General features: G+C 53.8%; 1 protein-coding gene across 2 annotated transcripts in view; it reads right to left on the bottom strand.

The window, feature by feature from the left end:
* wdr62 (WD repeat domain 62) overlaps positions 1-2,004 on the bottom strand; it is a 20,916-nt gene that overhangs the window by 11,372 nt on the left and 7,540 nt on the right. For both annotated transcript variants that reach the window (XM_005737507.1, XM_013911971.1), the window contains exons 13-15: positions 1,559-1,684; positions 1,392-1,462; positions 1,092-1,213 (exon numbers count right to left, since the gene is read on the bottom strand). In XM_005737507.1, coding sequence (XP_005737564.1) covers positions 1,092-1,213; positions 1,392-1,462; positions 1,559-1,684 — 319 coding nt within the window. The remainder of the gene's footprint in view (positions 1-1,091; positions 1,214-1,391; positions 1,463-1,558; positions 1,685-2,004) is intronic.

Raw genomic sequence — 2,004 nt, 5'->3', positions numbered from 1 at the left:
CACAGACACACAGTTTTGAACCCGTAGCTTCGTGTGCACTACAGCGGTGCTCTGATGGCACTGGGACAGGCATCAGTAGCACACCTCAGCCTCTGATGATGTTCAACAAACACCAACAAAACAAAGATCAAACACGCGCCGTCGAGTGCGGCCAGGATTAGAGCGGAGCGATGATGACAGCGAGCTCGTGTGATGGAAGAGCTGCCCCGACAGGAAGCTGCAGGGCTACGAGCCTCTGCTTCTGCAGACTCAACAGCTGGACTCGCAGCGATAAAACACGCCGTTTTTATTCTAACGTCAGAAAGGTCATGCTGTCAATCTCCATAAGATACCGAGGCTACGTCGCTTTCACGTACAGGAAATTCATCTTCTCCATTTTGCAAGGGGCAAAACTGTCCACACGGGGTTATAGGTCACGTGCTACTGAGGGACTGGGCTCTGAACGAAGAGCTCGAGTGACCAAAGCTTTAGTAAAACCATCCAATCTCATTTCCTGACCCCTCCCTCAGTGCCCCCTTGTCTCAGGGCAGTTCTTCGTCCCCACAGTTGCCAAGCGCTGCTCATTAAGGATTCCTCTGACTGATGGAGTCCCCTCCCCCCCCCCACTGTCTTTACACGACAACATTAGGAGCTGTCAGGTGACTTGTTCAAGGTCAACCCCACAATAACACGTACAGAGAAACCAAACAATCACATGACCCCCTATGAGCAGCACTTTGGCGACAGTGGGAAGGAAAAACTCTGTTTAACAGGAAGAAACCTCCAGCAGAACCAGGCTCAGGGAGGGGCGGGGCCATCTGGTGCGATTGGTTGGGGTGAGAATTAAATGATCCAACCGGTCGCGGTTTAAATGTTTGAATGAAACTGAAGGTGCCGTCTCACGGGAGTAACCTTCCCTCAACGCCTGCCCCGTTCTCCAGATTACCTTCAAGGAGGAATCAGAATCATCTTTACTCGACTTTATCAGCTGATATCTGTCCACGTGATTAACAGGCTGCGTCGCCTCGCGGCCTCTGAACGAGCTGCGCAGCCACAAACCTGCTCTTAACGACACGTTTCCAGCAGCTGTGACCACGCGCAGAGTTTCTCACCTGACGTTTCGGTCCTGACAGGCGACGGCGACGTGCGTCCGGCTCGAGTCCAGGTCCATGTCGTACAGAGTCGTCTTCTCCACCACGTGGTGACTCCTGGAGAACTGCACGCCCTCCGAAGTCTGGACCACGACGAGTCGTCCCGGAGCATGGAATCATGGGAAACGGACGGCGGCACCAATCAGCAGGTAAACAAAACCAGTCAGGAGTTTAACCAAAAAATCTGACTTTGCAGAAACAGAACAGAAATCGACCAATCAGAAAGTGGATCATCTGCAGGCGTGCACGAGGGAGCCTCACCTGCTCAGCTGTCTGGAAGTAGATGCTCTTGTCGGCTCCACAGCTCACGAGTTGAACCTCCGGGCTCTCACCTGCAGCACAGGTAACAAAGTGACATCGCTGGGAGAACACGACACACAGGTGCGTATGGGATGAAGGGCGGCGTCCTGTGGGCGGAGCTGGGGTACCTGTGAACTTGACGGCGGTGATGGAGGCCGAGTGGTCATTCAGGGTCTGCTCCAGGCTGTAGTTCTTCTCCAGGTCGAAGACGTGGATGAGTCGGTCTCTGCTGGCCGACGCCAACAGCTTCACACCTGAAACGCCACAAATCGCGTCGTCACTCAGGAGCCGCACCCCACAGAACCACGCCCAGCCAGCAGGGCTGAGGGTCTCTGATGGGCGGAGTCGTAGACAGGTTTGGATTACTCTGAGGCGCTGCTGATCTGCATCTTCACGTCCTCACCGACTGATGCTTTCAGATGTAAAGGTTTGAGCAGAACGATGGCGTGTAGAACACTCGCCGCGTGTGCCGGGACACTTGATAAGAAATTGTACTGTGCGTCGCTCTTTATTGACCTCTCAAAAGCTTTTGACACTGATCATGCTGTCCTAAAAACAGACTGCTCAGCCTTGG

This window comes from Pundamilia nyererei, unplaced genomic scaffold (genome assembly GCF_000239375.1).
Source record: "Pundamilia nyererei isolate P.nyererei 1_Seehausen unplaced genomic scaffold, PunNye1.0 scaffold00076, whole genome shotgun sequence".
Taxonomy (NCBI): domain Eukaryota; kingdom Metazoa; phylum Chordata; class Actinopteri; order Cichliformes; family Cichlidae; genus Pundamilia; species Pundamilia nyererei.
This window is presented reverse-complemented; position numbering and strand designations above follow the sequence as displayed.